At 50.6% G+C, this 15034-nt stretch overlaps 3 protein-coding genes across 3 annotated transcripts; 1 reads left to right on the forward strand and 2 right to left on the reverse strand.

Moving 5' to 3' along the window:
- Window positions 1-4332: 4332 nt before the first annotated feature.
- CGGC5_v016890 (uncharacterized protein) lies at window positions 4333-5469 on the forward strand (the record flags this gene model as incomplete). The annotated part of the gene is made up of 3 exons (XM_032027470.2): window positions 4333-4458; window positions 4524-4792; window positions 4869-5469. The coding sequence occupies 3 exons, from the start codon at window positions 4333-4335 to the stop codon at window positions 5467-5469; spliced, it is 996 nt and encodes a 331-aa protein (XP_031876155.2).
- Window positions 5470-6631: 1162 nt separating this feature from the next.
- On the reverse strand, window positions 6632-8132 carry sol5-8 (Bifunctional solanapyrone synthase; the record flags this gene model as incomplete). Its single annotated transcript, XM_032027467.2, has 7 exons — window positions 6632-6780; window positions 6851-7056; window positions 7122-7374; window positions 7447-7496; window positions 7550-7649; window positions 7702-8036; window positions 8089-8132. The coding sequence occupies 7 exons, from the start codon at window positions 8130-8132 to the stop codon at window positions 6632-6634; spliced, it is 1137 nt and encodes a 378-aa protein (XP_031876173.2).
- A 4099-nt stretch (window positions 8133-12231) lies between these two features.
- On the reverse strand, window positions 12232-12626 carry CGGC5_v016892 (uncharacterized protein; the record flags this gene model as incomplete). Its single annotated transcript, XM_032027466.1, has 2 exons — window positions 12232-12399; window positions 12447-12626. The coding sequence occupies 2 exons, from the start codon at window positions 12624-12626 to the stop codon at window positions 12232-12234; spliced, it is 348 nt and encodes a 115-aa protein (XP_031876152.1).
- Between the last annotated feature and the right edge of the window lie 2408 nt (window positions 12627-15034).

The following is a 15034-nucleotide window of genomic DNA, read 5'->3' on the forward strand; positions in this document are numbered from 1 at the left end:
AGGTGGCTAGATTGCTGCTGCGTCTACTTGGAACGTTCCGAGTAAGTACTGACAGATATAATAATATTAGATAAGAAACACAGGCTTCCAAACCAATAGTGAATTATAGGAGTAAAATGGGATTGTTGGAATTGACTAGTAGCTGATTTAGTGAGTTAGTAGAAGTTGAGATGTTGCTAGCTTAAGGACAATAAGGGGTGTATCACGGTCGGTAGCAGGCTGCCAAATCCTCCCTGCCTTCCATCTTCAAGTTATTTCAGCGGGGAAGAGCGACCCGCTAGGCAGACCTGGTAAGAGCACTGCTGAAAATGTAGCTGGTCAAAACAAAGGTGAGGAAGGTGAGGCATAAAGCTAAAGGGGTAAAAGTAGCTGAGGTCATAGAGGTAAAAGCTTTAGAACTTAAGAATATAAAGTCAGTTAACGTAAGGGAACGGTAGGAGCAACTTTGCAACTCATAATTCCTTCTCAAACGAGAATCCTCACATCAGGTGGAAATCTTCACCATTATCAATCTATATCTCTGCTGAGTCGTATCCCTACGTCGCTTTGAGCTTAATGCCCTTGATACTATACTTAGAGTACTATTCTTATAGTTATGCGCTGCAAAACCCTTATTGTCCTTGTCCTTGACTTTGCTTGACCTTGATGTTCAATCTAACTATACGCCATGTTGAGGCCTACCACGGGCCTAACCCATCATGGTAAATATGTGATTTCCTGCAATAAGCGTTTGGTTTTAAAGCACGCAATATGCTGGTGACAACCTTGTCTGTTGCTAGGGCTAATAGACGCCAAGAGGTGGCTAGGATACAGAATGTACAAACCCACTGGTCCCCAGGGCACCAAGGGATAAAAGGAAACGAAGAGGCTGACAGCCTAGCCAAGGAGGGCACAACGCTGCCAGTCCCCAGAGGCCTACTAGCTACCCTATCAGGGATCAAACGGCTTGCTCAAGAGCGCAAACAACACCAGTACAGGAAATGGTGGAGGCAAGAGGCAACCCCCCGCTATAAGCAACTAGGACTCAAGGCCACCCTTGCTTGCCCTCCTGAACTTGCCCTCCCCAGGGCTACCCTTCATCATCTCCTCGCAGCGCGGTCAGGCCACGGGGACTTTGAACAGTACCATCAACGCTTTAACCACACAGAAGCACTGCTTACCTGCTCCTGCGGGGAGGCTAAGGAGGTAGACCATCTGGTCTACTGCCAAAAGACCCTACTGAGGAGGCAACAGTGGCCCACCCTCTACCCTTACAGTCGCCAGGAGCCCATAGGACCTATAGGGTCTCTTGAGCGCTACTTTAAGGGGCTAATCACTGACTCTGAAGGCTTTCAGGCCTTCCTCTGCGCGACAGACTTCTTCCAGAAGATCTGCCCGCGGTACTAAGAGATAGGCCACAACCTATCCTCTTAACGACAAACTACATCTTTCAGGAACCAGATGGCTATAACGGAACTAGGGCACCAGTGGGAACTAGGGATGGATAGAACACATATTCGCCCTCGGGCAAGACTTGGAGGACGTTAGGAAGCGGCCTGTACTATAGAGTATATAGCTAGAGCCTGCGGCCCTCCACGCCACATACCCTTCGGGAGGTCTGCCGCAAGGGCGGCTGCGCCCTTGTCGCCACGGCGTTAAATACAAAACAAACAAACAAACAAACAAACAAACAAACAAACAAGCCTTAGCGACTGCAAGTGGTCGGCTTGTAAGATGACGGTTAAAATCATTCAGAACCGCTGGCTTCTGGCCCAAAACCTCAGCGGCCGCTCTTTCGATCAGTTCGTCATCGGTCGCCACGTCCGGGTAGTCGTCGGGAGATAACTGACATGTTATTAGTACAAAGCCTAGAGATACGACTTGTACTTACAGGCCGGTTGTTTCACGTCATTCTTCATGGCTTCTGGAATTTTGCTGGCTTTGTTAGCTATGCGGAGGGAGCCCTCGAGCGAAAACCCGTTCCTCATCCTCAGGCACTAAGCTGCGAGCCCCCTGTACTGTTTACGCGTTCAGACTGGCAACAAGTGCTTCCCGCGCCTCCATACGTACCGGCCTGGTGGAGACCTTCGCATGGACTCATATTTGCTTAGCTACACACTTAGTGCAAGCTATCGACTCAATAATAGGCCATTGCGTTTGCATGCTACCAATCCCCCGCTACATTTCAGCTCAACCAGACTTTGCGTTCTATTATCCGGAATACAAAATTCTGTTCCGTGGGATGAGCGGCATCTTATATCACGCTGAAAGCGACGCTTGTAATGTTGGAACCAAAGAGGATCATAGAAAGATTCCCAACAGCTTCACCTAGTCTATGCTAAGGGCAGGATAGCCCTTAACTTCTATCATATGGAGCAAGAATATGGAGGAGTCACCAGCTTTCTCATACTCGCCGATTGAGTCTCTGAATATCCTTGGGACCATTATCTAAAAGACGAAAATAACCCCAAGCATTATGAAAGCTATCTAATAACTAGTTCCTAAACCGCTTAAAGAGCAGTTACAATATCAACGTTGTCAAAGACGCTAAGTTGGATGGAGAAATTGGAAATATTGATAAGGAAATTGCTAAAGAACTTCAGAAGATAGGCATTCTTCTTATCAGTCCGCCCGCCACTATATACGTCTAACAGAGTCCAGCACCGCCGGGGCTAAGTGACGCTGACGTTTAACTTATCAACTCGTCGACCAGCCCATATAGAACCCTCGGGTCTCTTCGACAAGATCACGTTGCCCTTACGCTTAATACGATCAGAAGCCTTATTCTGAGCCCAAGGGACCCGTCGCACCTCATCCGAATACTGTGTAACCAACACTGCTTGAAATTTCAGCTTCAACCACACAAACTCAAAATCGAGGCGGCGAAAGGGTCTTGGTAGTTACACTGGCTAAACCTAGAGCAATGACTATATACTGCAAGTCAGTGGCTATAACTCAAAGAAAGTGGCACTTAAGTCTATGATAGAGCCCCTTCTAAAGTCAGAGGATGGAGAACACCATAGGAAGTAACCCTAACCCCTAACCCCTAAGAAAGCAGTAGACTTGTTATCCGCCAGGCATCGTCCCGGGTCCCGTTTCACACTCGCACGTACGTACGGGATGCCCCCGAAGCTGGATGGCTTGAAGGCGGTTTTGCTGCAGACGGTAAAGTCGTCCAAGCCCCCGACCCCCGACAAAACAATCGTGCAAATTCAATCCCAGGGTTTTCTGCTTCTGTAAAAGATTTACAGGCCCTGCACTTTTGTTTCCCCGGGTTCTGCTGCGTACTCAGGAAGCAGCAAGCACCAAACATCACAATGCGTCCCGCAGCAGGGATTCTTTTTTTGCTGGACTGGGAACACTGAGACACTGCGGTCCACATCGGATTTTCCCGGGCGCGTTCGATCCGAATGCGGTGCAATGCAATTCCATCTTTCTCTCGCAGATTCTCCGCCGTCCCTTACGTGCGACCAAGTTACCAGGGCGGATCCCGGGCTGCAAATGACGGAGGCTCGGCCCCGGATCTCGGCTCGGGCGGGGGGTCTCCACACTCCGGCAGGCATTGTCCACATTTTGGGGCCTGAGACGCCACATGAAGCCTGCGCCATTAAAGCCACTGATGACCCACAACCTTGTCCAATCGGAAAAGGCCGCATTTTCCTCATCACCTGGCCAACCGAAATGCACCAGCCAGGAGTCGAGGGTCCGCCAACATCAAGACATACAACTACCAGCATCCGCAACACACGCGTCAATTGATTCCACCGAAAGGCGAACTGGCAGCCCCATTCACTTCAACGCTGCGACTGATCGCCAATGACTTCCGAAGACGCCATCATCACCTGGATCGCCAGTCTGCCTCCTCCCGCTGTCGCACGTCAGCCAGCAACATCACCAACGACAGCGGCCACGAGCCACCACGACCGTCCTCGCAAACGCAAACGAACGTCGAGGTCGCCGCACTCGCACCGACTGCCCTCCCCCCCGAAGAGTACTTGTCCAGAAAAGCGATCCCCATTGTATGCTGCTTCCCCAATTGGCATGGACGATTGCGCGTCGGCTTCTAGCGACGAGCACGACGTCAGAGTCGATGTGACTCCCCGAGACCCGAAGCGACTTCGAACAAACCCCCTAAACCTCACCTACGAACCCCCATCCGATGTCAATCCCGATCTCGATCCTACGCCCAGAAACAACCGCCACAAACCAACACCTGCCCCCCGAACCAGCAGGAGCCATGCCTCGTCCCTAGCAAGCCATACAAGCGACCTTTCCCTTGGCTCGGGCCAGGACACGCCGTCTAAGAAACGTCGAAGGCAGTCAAGTCCTCGGAAACAGACCGTCCTCCTGACAATGGAGAACGCTGTTGAGCATGTCAACCTGAATGGTGATGCCAAACTCCCAGATGCACTAGATAAGCTTGTGTTGCGTATCGAGGACCTAGGGAAAGGTAACAGAATCATTTCACACGCGGAGAAGGTTAGTTTGAGATCCAGACAAACGTTTTCTCAACCGACCAAGCTAACAGGCCATCTCGCTTGAAGGAAACACTCTATCAACAACAAAAAATATCCCGCCGATTCAGATGGGTCAAGGGAGACTCATTCGACTCGCCGCCGCCCGAGGACGAAGCCAAGGAAACCCGTGACGAACTCGGCCCGACTCCAGCCCTCGAGACGGTGAACAGGATTTGGAGCGACGCGGAGGATTGCCAGAACTTTCAACACTTTGAGATCCAATGGAATTGCGCTGTCCACTTCAAGATTCTCGAGGTGGCACTGGCGCACTTCCGCCGCCTTGGCTTCTGCATCTGGTACGTCGTAAACTTCATGCCGGCCTCGCTTCTGCCCCTTGTGTTTGTCCATCGGCAAGTGACTAACGTCTTCCAGCACCGGGGTTCAGATTCATTCGGACTACACACGCGGCTCCAAAGCCTCTCATCATAACAAGAAAGTCGACTTCTGTGTGTTCGTGAACGAACAATGCCCGGAGCTCACACGAGCGGCTTTGACATCTCCTTTTCAGTCCGTCAACCAAACCGAGTACCCAGCACTTCTGCAGCGCCCGATCGCCCTCTCTATTGAAACGAAAGTCACCGGACAGGACTGGACCGAGGCGGTCAACCAGATCAGTGTGTGGCTTCTTGCGCAGTGGGATGCCCTGGACGATCTCGTGTCGCGCTCCCAGGCCCAGGATGGAGACGCGTCTTCGAATGTGGATGCCGGGGATGCCGATGCCCCGAAACCCTCTGCTGCAGCAGCGGCCGGGTTGGTGTTTCTGCCAGGGCTCGTCGTACTTGGACACGATTGGTACTTTGTTGCCATGACGCGGTCTCCGGACGGGAAGTCTCGGCTGTATAATCGTGTCCTGATTGGATCCACACAAAGCACAGAAGGGGTGTACCAGGTGATTGCAGTGTTGCAATTGCTCGGAAGGAACATTGAGAATCACTACTGGCCATGGTTCGAGCGGACCATTTTGAATAAGTAAAGAACCCCAAGTTAAATGATTACTATCATCTTTCTTTGGGCGTTTATGTGGCCCTGATTAAACCTTAAGTGTTGCGTGTGGGAATGAGGTGACCGAGGTGACCGAGGTTGTGGTTTACAGGCAATTCATCTAATTAAGCTCGTATTCCAAGACCGTTGCGTCACATAACGCATCTCCAACTCTCAGTCCTATCACATAGACTTGTAGTCTACCAAGATTCTCGATCCGGTAGAAGCAGGGTGACCGATGCATCTATCCTTGAATCCTCAACCCGGCGGCCCAGCACTCCAGAACCACAGCGGCGCCAGGCAGCGTCTCCAGGAAATATCTTAGCCCTCAAGTTTCAGCGGCGCCAGCCATCATGTCCAGCTCGGCACAAGGACCAAATGAACCCACAACAGACTACTAAATCGGCCCCATTTTAACGCATTGCTAACCGCTTGGCATGCCCATTCAACTGTAATACCATCTTAAATAATTCAGCAACAATCTTAAAGGACAAATTATCAGCCTTATTGCAACACAAGCAGTGGAACACTTGTGACATATTATCAGTATGGCTAATAGCAGTATAATGAATGTGGGATGAAGTTGGTTGTATTGCTTAGTGTAATCTACTGGTCCTGCAGTAGATCTATTGTCAAATTGGGCGGTTCTAAAATGTATATCTTTTTTGTGTGTCTCTAACTAATTTTCAGAGCCTGTAGATCTTCTGCTATTTTCTTTATGTAGGTTATAGGCCCCTGTCCTAATCATTAGAGTTCTCATTGATATGGCAGACTTTTCTCAGCTTCTCTCAAGGTCGCTGAGTGGCGAATACCTCTCAAGGTTATTATCGCCAATTGTTCACGTTCTTCGTGCTGCCTTTTGGCCCTTTAATTTGACACCTTACACCGAGGGAAGTCTGCTGCAAGGGTGTCATTCCTGTTGGAATGACGTCAAATACAACAACACTAACAACAAGAACATCGTGGTCTGGATAAAAGCATCATCATAGGCTGTTCTATTGGCTTAGGTGGGATTCCTAAAGTCTCTCCTACTTTCTATCTAATTTGTACGTGCCTGCACAAAGCTTCTGGGATGTTTGCTCGGGGTCATACCTTTGCGACACGAGCTTCATCTTAGATAGATTCTCCGCGCCATAGCTAGCCATGACGTCGTCCTAAGTTTGGGCTTTATTCATCCAAATGAAAGGCAGATACACATTGCGCAGCTTAGCCGCCTCTGTCAACTTTTCAACGCATTGGCGACTTAAACTGAGCATCAACTCATCGTCAGAGGCCTTTGCCCAGACCATTTCCATGTTGAAGACTGCGGCATCATGTGTTAGCAGACACTGGACGGCAAACCATCGGTTCCCTCGGCCGCACTGGGGATTCACAGGTTTGATCCTCCTCCGTCCACCCAGCACACATCCCACCCAGAGTCTTTGCGTGTTCGATGGTCTTGCCTTGGAGCGCGCTGATATGCACGCTGACCTGAGCCCGCTCCACACGTCTGGCGGGCTCAAATGTAGTGTAAAAGATGGCAATCGCCTCGCTATAAAAGGCGCGGTCGAGTTTGAGTGTAACCATGGCGAAATTCATCCTGGAAAGCGACGACCGTCTCAGCTTCTCCGAGTTCCTCTGGTAGAGAATGTAGGGTAAACATACCGTCCGTGGGGACTGAACCAGAGGGCAAATTCCGGAGGTGGATCCAGGGTTGCGGAGATCGCCATATCCGGAAACGTGCGATCGTGCGCGTCGTTGTGTAGTAGTCCAATATCGAAGAATGGCTTGAATACTTCAGGGCAAGACCCATCAGCGTGACCTCGTCGATCCGCACAGACCTCAGACTGAGTGTAGGATTGTTCTCCGATCTGGGTGAAACCAAGAAACATCTCTACCCCGGGATCCTTAGCGATGCCTTCATGTTGAAAATCCCAAAAAGTATCCAACACTGCCTCTTTCTTGCTGATGTCTTATGTGATTGAGCCACCCCAAACTCCTGTGAGGGGGAAAGTTCTCATATCAAGTCGAATAATAACTCTAAAATTGTTAGCTCCACCTTTTAGAGCCCAGAATAAGTCGGGATTTTTCACAGCATTGGGTTGAACGAGTTTGCCACCTCCAACGACACCTCGAAATTCGCGGCATTTGCGAATGAAAAGCCTTGGCGATGTAAAAAGGGGGAGGTACCACCTGTTGAGAATCCGTTCAGCCTAATTCACCATTGGGGAGATGCAGGACCTACCACCGCTGATCTGACCTCCGCAACCAACGACGCCGATGTGGCCGACAGTCACAGCTTTGCCGTATGGCTGAAGATACTTGTAGATGGCATACCACCGGTTTCCCGGTCGCAATCTCACAATCTCTTCATCAGTGTTGTAAGAAATTGAACGCAACCTGTCAAGTGAAACCAAGACGCCATTGGTGATAGTTGATGCACCTTTAGCAGTTTGGTGGCCCCCACTCCGGATAGCAAATGGAACCTTGAAGTGCTCCAATACCTTGATACAGGTAGCAACATCATCCGCTGAAGTCGGATGGAAGATGCAACGGGGTTCTTGCACCACATGTTGAGACCTAAAATCTTTTAAGCCTGGTTGAGCGACCAGGTAGTTTTGAGGGCGCTCACCAATGCTCCCGGAACAATCCGTTGTACGAAGAGCTTCCCGGCATGTCAATTGCATGAGGCTTCAGGTTCTGTAAGACAGAGATAGACGCCGATAGAGGTGTTCCGGAGACGTCAACGTCATCGACAGAGTGCCGAAATCCGAGAGTCTTTAGAAATTCGGCCGTCTGTTGCTTGACTTACGACATAATGCACGAATATTGGCAACAAGCGAACGTAATATGCGGGATTGTAATCAAGAGGAGGTTTTCGACGTTGTGTGATAGACAGATTTCCGCAGCAACTGTAGAAGAACAGCCCGTGCCTATTATATGAAGTTTTGTGTCGCATCTAGGTGATCTACTCTTGGAACAGGAGGCCCCACACAACGTTCTTGATGTTTTTGCGTAAGGACAGTCTTGGATTGCCTGTATGGGCCTTGGCCGATGGAGAATATTGCAACGGACTTTCGGAGCACAAAGGCCCCATGGTACTCCACCTCCATCGGCCCTTCGGGCAACGAAATCAGTTTGGGCGCGACATATATGCCTACGCACGCAATTGTGTCGCGAAAATCTCAGCTGGTCAGATGCACCTCCACAATCGGCCCAATCGGCCGATCGAAATTCCGCTCGTGTCGTCTGCTTACATAATCGTCTTGGCTGGGGTTGTAGCTGGACTCCTTATGAGGTTCATTCCACGATTGTGCGGGTTGACATAGCATGGGCTGCCACGGCCGTCATGAACGTACTCGCTAATAATTCTCCTCGACGCGCGTGACGGCCGTTCATATGCTAGTCTTCTGATTTGAGTTTTCATTGAATCTACACAAACTTGCACGAACTTGCAGCGGCACCCGGAGCGAAGCATGAACTTCTATGATCGACTAACGCAATCGTCAACGCCATGCATCAAGGTTCGCATCGTGTCCTACTCTCTTACAACCCGAAACATACTGCTCGGCGTCCATCCAGAGAGTGTTGCGAGATTCGTTGGCCAGCCAAATCCTGCAACGATTCTCAAGTTGTTTGTGTCGTCCCTGATCATACTCAGGTGGGATACTAGAAGCTACAGGAGAGATTGCGTCAAAGACTTTCCTCGCGATCTGCCCGAAGCTCATCGCTGCGTCATGTCCCGTCCACTAAGCCGAAAGGAACTGCATCCTTGCGCCGGTCGCGCACAGAATACAAGCGACCGGCCTCGAAGCACGCTATACCTAAAGAAGCAGCATCCTCGCGCCAGTCGCGCACAGAATACAAGCGACCCCCTCAGGGCACGCTATACCTAAAAAAACTGCATCCTCGCGCCGGTCGCGCACAGGATGCAAGTGAGCCCCTCAAGACGCGCTATACCTAAAGAAACTGCATCCTCGCGCAGGTCGCGCACAGAATACAAGCGACCCCTCATGGCACGCTATACCTAAAGGAACTGCATCCTTGCGCGGTCGCGCATGAAACGTCATTGTTGCTGATAGTACCTAGCTCTACCACGAAATGCTAATGTTGTCCCAAAGATCAGCTGAAATAGATACTTAGGCGAAAAGGTATAGGATGGTGCTTAGAAGCTTAACTGAGCTGCCTTTGTAACAACGACACGTAAGAAGGAAATTATAGACGTGGCGCAAAATTATCAGACAAAGAAGTATTCAACAGATCATGAGCTCTCTGCAAGAAGCCCCAGCTAGAGACAAAACACCTAATGAAGATCTTATGTGTAAACACTTCTACTTCCTACTCATTCTCGCGAGCTCTCCTGCGTTGGGGCCATCTTCAAGCAATCCTCGCTGTCCGCCGGCTTTGGTATTCCTGAGGCAGTTGTGAACATTTGGCTGTCTTCTCCATCTTCTGATGTGCTGCTGAAACCCCGCGGAATGTGCTTAGCTCCCACCACCAGGACAGAGAGCAAACACTGCATTGTTATGGGCAACGGCATCAAATCTAAAGTGGAAAGTGCCAGGATGATAGCTGAAGAGAAGAACGTAAAGCCAAAGGTCCATAGTAGCCACTGGATTCGCTGTTTATTACGCTTTTGCTCTCTGTCGTTTGCGTTCACTGGGGCTTTTGATAAGAGAATGAATAGTTGAGCGAAGGCCAAAAGTATGAATAGCTGTAGGCTAGCGAGCGATAAAGGCATGAAGTCACGGCCTGACTTGCTCTGAAGCCACGCTCTTAAGCCAAAGAGTCCGCATAGAAAGAGGAGGATGATGTGATGAATGTATTGCGTTGAGTGATGGTTGGTAGGAGAGTCACATACCTCGCGCAAGACGACCGCAAATTCGAAGAACTATAACGACGTCAGACTTGGTACGTCTTGCGAATGACAACACGCTACCTCCACAGAGTTGATAATAATTACAGATATGCCTTTTGATATACATATAAAAGCTGGAGAGATCGTCTAAGTGACGACTGCGTAAGCGCTGGTGGTCAGGAGTATGAAACCAAGCAAGGCTAGTCCCATAGGCAGTTTTCAGAGTACTAAAGCAAAGGGTGGCCGTTTGTGATTCGTTTTGGCGTAGAAGAAGTAAAGAGTAAAGACCATCAGATTGGCTATCCCTAGGGCTAGCCAACTGTCGACATTAGAGATGGTTATAGGATATATTGTTGACGCAGCTTAGTTGGAAGCAAATTCTCAACCGTGTAAGGCAACCGTGGTGCGCCTGGAGGGCAGCATCATGTCTAAGTACGCAAGACGCCTGTGTCCTGGCCAGGAAATCTGCCGAGTTTGTCAACAGTCGCTGATTCTTTCGGCTGTGGCGGGCTGGCTACGCTGTATGCAAGGATGCAAATCAACTAAAGTGCTAGCGGACTTTGGAGCTGTCATGAACCCCGAAGCCGAGCGTCTGCTGGATCATCTTCATGAGTGTACTGTAGAAGTCGAAGTGTCCAGAGATGTAGGTGGAAAGGTGTAAGTTGGTATAGATGGTACGTATTATCCCTGTCCAATGTAATTGCAGACAGCACCGGAGATAAATGACACCCTGGCGGAGCGCCCTTCCCCACGCCCAAGAGGGCCATGCCAAGCCCCAAGAGTTGGGTACTTCGGCCGCCTCGCCTGATGGCTTCCACGGAGGTATTTATGGGGCGTGATCCTGGCCTCTGCCCCCCACCCCCTTGCGTTAGCGTGCCTGCAGCCCTTGCGCCCACGGCGACCTTGATCTGACGCTCTTTCAACATCACCGATGTCGAGCACCATGGAAACACCACCGGATGATGCTGCCAGTTCGAGATCCGAGACATCGCAATTGGACAGCTCTCTCAAACCCAAGACAGCGGCCACATCGTGATGAGCAGGGCTACTTCCAGCCCCCGGCAAACGCGGAACCAGTCTGGCAATCGTAGCAGTCCTTGCGGATGTCACCTGGTGTGGTCTCTGCTGAACCCACCTGCAGTTGACGCGATGGTATTATGGGTATGGAATCTATGCCTACGTAGCCCCTGTCCTTGGGTGTGTCCCTGGATTGGTGCAAAGTCCGATGTATGAAAAGGCGACCAGGAGACTTGCTCGGTTCGCATGGTTCGCATCGCAAAATTGCACTTTCTTCCTTGCAATCACCATGGCCACCTCTCAGCCAACGATTACAGCCTTTTACACACCCGAAAGCCAGGCAGAAGTAGAGTTCTACATACTGAACCTGGGCCGAGAACGACCAACTCCATGGCGAATGAGAGCTCACGAATTGGACGGCTTCCGGCGCAGCAAGTATCGCGAAGCCGTCGCCCGCACCTTGGAATCGTCCGGTGAGGTGTGGGTTCGACGCGAAGGCAACTTCATGATCTTACACACCTCCCCGGAAACGAAACTTTCTGTTGCAGAGTTCAACAACATCGTCAACAGACCTCCACCTGTAAAAATCATGGGCGAATTCTATGCCCCTGGAACGGCGGCATATCACTTAGCTAGGCACCGTCTTCGACGCCAGAAACGAGCTATGACCAAGGGGCGCGTACGCCAAGCGAGGTCATCGCCATTAAGTAAAGGAGAACCAGGAGCTCCGAAGGGATGTATGAAAGGGATCAAGTGTTATCTTCTCTCGATGACGGTCAGGCCTAAAGAGACGGGACGCTGTGACAGACGATAGCACATGCCGACTCAGACCATGGAATTTACACATGGGGCATCAAAGTTATTTGTTTTATTTGAGAAATACTACTGATTACCCCATGTCTACAGGCTCAGCTCGTTGAGTTGAGAATTGATGAACGTCTCGTTAGCCGACTTGGTGGTGTCCAACATTGCCTTCGAGTCTTCAATGCTGTCCTGTGCAAACTCCTGGACCTTTGTCAGGTTATCGTCATCCTTTGTCACTTCAGCCATAGCCTTCCAGAGTTCCAGCTGGCCGCGTCAGCGTCAAAAGACTTCAAAGCCAGTATGCGACATACCAAGGCAGTTTCAGTAGAGACCACGTCTTCTATGCCGAAGTCTCCAATCGTGGGGAGATGAATATTCAACCATCGCCACTCCGATTTCATGAGGTCCGGCAACTTGTGTTGCCTCGAGTGATAGACGAATAACCCAATCTCCCGGATTGTATCGCCTGCTGGGAGATGACACACAATCATTGTGGTGAAGTACTCCACGAGAGACTTAGGAACCTTTTTCTTAACAAGAATTTCCTTAACAAAAAAGCTGACAAAAGGCGCGTAACAGTTTTGGTGTAGCTGGAGAATATCCATGTCGTTCGTCGAAATATGTATGCGGGTGATGGGGTGTAGGATGCAGGAGCTCATGCAGCAAGGCAACCGTCGTGAGTGGAGGGGGAAGCGAACGCTCTTTATCTTGAGACGATGCCGGAGCGGGTCTCGACGGCACCGCACGCAGCTTTCATAGAGCCGACTGCAGGTGACAGGGCGACTGAGAGACCCTGGCTGAACATACCCTTTTGATGAGGGTCGTTCGGCCCAACACCAACCCGATCAGTGCCCTTGGCCACTGGGCTAGGCCCTGGCTGAACTGAGTCGGGGCACTACTTGAACTCCGGCGGCCGTCCCTCGCGCAGCAGCCGACACCTAACACCACTACTACCGCATTCGACGTAACTATGTCAGATCCGATGATCTGGCGTAAACTGGAGCTTCTCTCTGACGGAGTGACAGGGCTTAAGAAAGGCGAATTCATAAGCGGCATCCGGGATCTTATGCTCTGTCTGTTAATGTGCTTCGCTTTGCTGTTTGCATCTCTCTTTCAGCTGCCTCTACGGCCTCTACTATTCATTTCCGACTTTGGGAGCTCGGCTACATCTCGGTATAAGAGTCTTCGCCCGGGGACTCGCAGATTCCTCACACCCTTGCCTTTTTTCATCGTCGCACTCTTCGCGTACTTGATGAAATAGGGTGCCCTTGAGGACGCGCATTTTCCGACATCGCTGATCAACAATCTTCAGAAACTTTCGCCGCCACTTCAATCGAAGAAAATGAAGCATAGTATCCGGAAATCGACAAGGAAAGCAGCAAAGGCCATCGATTGCGTCCTTCAGCTAACCTGCCACCGAACAACAAGTCAATATCTCAGCCTCTATAAGGAAGGCTGCGCGCGGTCCCGATTTTGCATACCCTACATATGGCGCGAGAGAACGACAGAAGCACCGCCGGGCTCAAGAGTTGGATGCGTTCTTGGAAGTCACCTTCGTCGACCTGGAAGAATCGAAACTATCCTTCTGGCAATGGCACAGGACCTTTTGTACACTGGTGGCCCTTGCAGGCGTTTGGTCTTTTTTGAAACCCACGTCTGGCTCGTCGCCGTTGCGCGAGGCGGATTCACACTTTATGAAGCTACGATAACAAAAGAGAGACTTGCGGCATTGCACGATGGGCAACCTGGAGTCCCACTTGAGGTTTCTTCCAAGAAGCTTTCGACACTCCAACAACTACGGACGTCTCTGAGAGATGTCAAGAACACGATTGCCAGATCCCTCCCAAACTTAAGAAAGAGAAAGGCGGACGAAGATGATGGCCCGACACCAAAAAGACAGCGGCTGAGCGACGCTGATTATATGCGTCGTAAAGAAACCTTCTCGTGTGCGTCGGAGACGCCGCTGGTCGACTGGAACACGACGGAGTCTCTTCAGTCTAAGCCGCTCATACCGCAGCGTTATGCGAGCCCTGGAGACCTTTGTATGGAGATGTGGTGCTGCTTCAGTCGATGGGCAATGGAGAGTACCAAGAGGTTGCAAATCAGGCGTCTGTAGAAGTCTTGCATCAGCTTAGTGCGGCAAGCGCGTACACGCATTTTACTAGTACATGGGCGGAAACAGTCATTACCTGGATGTACGGATGGTTCCAAGCATAGTCACAGACACACTCCTTTCAGAATACTATTCCTTTTCACTGCAAAACGTTCGAAACAGTGAAGGAGGGCAATTCGTATCTCCGCCCACCTGCTAGTGGGTAGATGCACTGCAGTGACTGGGGTCAGTGGGTATGAGCAAGGGCTGAGATGCATCCTCATTCGCCGACAACACATTGACTGGGGATTGAAGGATCCTAGTCGATGTTGTGCCTCGATTTGATCTGGTCTGGAGCCAGCCGGCCTTGGAGATCATACATAGGCCGGCTGGTTCCCAAAGTGCACATTCAAGCTTGCTCCTTCAACAGCGGCAGATTTTGCAGTGCTTTGCCAAGATGTCAACCACGTATCGCTTTCCTTCCTACGCAACAAACAGCTTCGGCGGCCAAGGCGAGACTTTCCATGGCGCACTTCCTCAAATTTGTTTGGCAGACTATGTCATCTACCACCAGAAAACCGGAGTCTTCAGGCACTCGCTAGACAGAGACCCCGTAAGCGCTTTCCACGCGAGGGCATTCCCAGAACCGACTGGGAAAAATTTGAGGAGAGCTATGTTGGCCCTCTGGCTCAAAGTATAGCTCTTGGCGGGACGAGCACCAAGACCGTTCGATTTCCGCCATTTCAAGACCAAATTTGCCTGCTGTAGGTACACAGAGCACCTTTTCACGAGTGATTCAGCTGATAT

This window comes from Colletotrichum fructicola (genome assembly GCF_000319635.2).
Source record: "Colletotrichum fructicola Nara gc5 chromosome Unknown KSG_Nara_v1_contig11, whole genome shotgun sequence".
In the NCBI taxonomy this organism is placed as follows: Eukaryota; Fungi; Ascomycota; class Sordariomycetes; order Glomerellales; family Glomerellaceae; genus Colletotrichum; species Colletotrichum fructicola.